The following is a 1,227-nucleotide window of genomic DNA, read 5'->3' on the forward strand; positions in this document are numbered from 1 at the left end:
TCTCCATATCCTTCCATAGTTTGAATCAGTGTTGATCAGTACACATGCAGGGATTTAAACTCCAGCCCTGAATTCCTTTGATTCAGTCAAAGTCAACAATACTATACACCTTGTAGTTATGTATACAGGAAATACTGATTAATAATAAGTGAATGTTATACATAGCAACACTGCTAACCATTTAATATTGTGGTTATGGTTAATTACCTTTTAATGTACATTATACTTTTATGTACTTTATTAGATGATGATCCTGCTAGTCAGATACTCCAGCATTACAGTGATAGAATATCACAAGTATCTCTCATTGATAGTTGTATCCAGTTGTTATATACAGAAGGATTAATCACTGAGGATACACAAAGGAAGATTGAGAGATGTGGTGGCTCATTAAGTGATACATTAAGAGAATTAATGATTGCAGTATCTGATGATCACAGTAAGCTGAGGTCACTAGGAAATATATTAATGGAATTAGAAGAAACTAAACCTTTAGCTCAAGATATTATTAAAGATTGTGGTAAGAGTGGCAGTATATGAACTAGTAATAACTGTGATATTATTAATATGCATGTTTTGTAATTAGATGAAATTATTAATAAGCCACTGATTACAGCTGTAGTTAAACCAGTTACTAGTACAGTCAGTCATGATCAGTCTACAGTATCAGGTATTATTAGTAAGTATCAATTTGTTTTATTTTATATTTCTACAAAGCTGGTGAGCTCTTCTTTAATGCAGCACATAAACCAGTTTTTAATGAGATCAGAGGAAGTTTTGGTATCCTTCGGGATGAGCTGGTTCCATTAATTACTCAATCAATTCCATCAGTTGCAAAAATGAAGTCATTCCTTCAACTGTCCTTCCCTGAAATGAGCCGTGACCTGTCTAACGCTGATAGTATTGATGACATTATGAATGTTGTAGTGAAGAATTGCCGAGTGAATGACATTTCAATAATTAAAACAATTGTGAAACGATTTAAAGTCACTGAAGCAAAACCACTGATATCAGAATATGAAGATGAAGTGAAGACAGTTTGTGGATCATTGAAGGATTTCCTCAGTCAGAATCAACCCAAGCATTTTCTCATTTGTGAAACAATTCAGTTTACTTTGGGATGGGAACCAGATGAGCACTCACTTGATGACATACGTAATCTCTTAGAGGAAGCATTTAAAGAATTAAACAAGAGAATTATCGTACGAAGCATTCATCGTGGGAACT

The 1,227-nt window shown here is 33.7% G+C and overlaps 1 protein-coding gene across 1 annotated transcript; it reads left to right on the top strand.

Moving 5' to 3' along the window:
• Positions 1 to 6: 6 nt before the first annotated feature.
• Positions 7 to 1,218, top strand: LOC109593363 (uncharacterized; the record flags this gene model as incomplete). Its single annotated transcript, XM_020008470.1, has 3 exons — positions 7 to 520; positions 587 to 670; positions 718 to 1,218. Coding segments are annotated over exons 1-3 (910 nt in total), but the record flags the coding sequence as incomplete, so codon positions are not given.
• Between the last annotated feature and the right edge of the window lie 9 nt (positions 1,219 to 1,227).

The sequence above is a fragment of the Amphimedon queenslandica genome, unplaced genomic scaffold (genome assembly GCF_000090795.2).
Source record: "Amphimedon queenslandica unplaced genomic scaffold, v1.1 AMPQUscaffold_1864_Cont26131, whole genome shotgun sequence".
Taxonomy (NCBI): Eukaryota; Metazoa; Porifera; class Demospongiae; order Haplosclerida; family Niphatidae; genus Amphimedon; species Amphimedon queenslandica.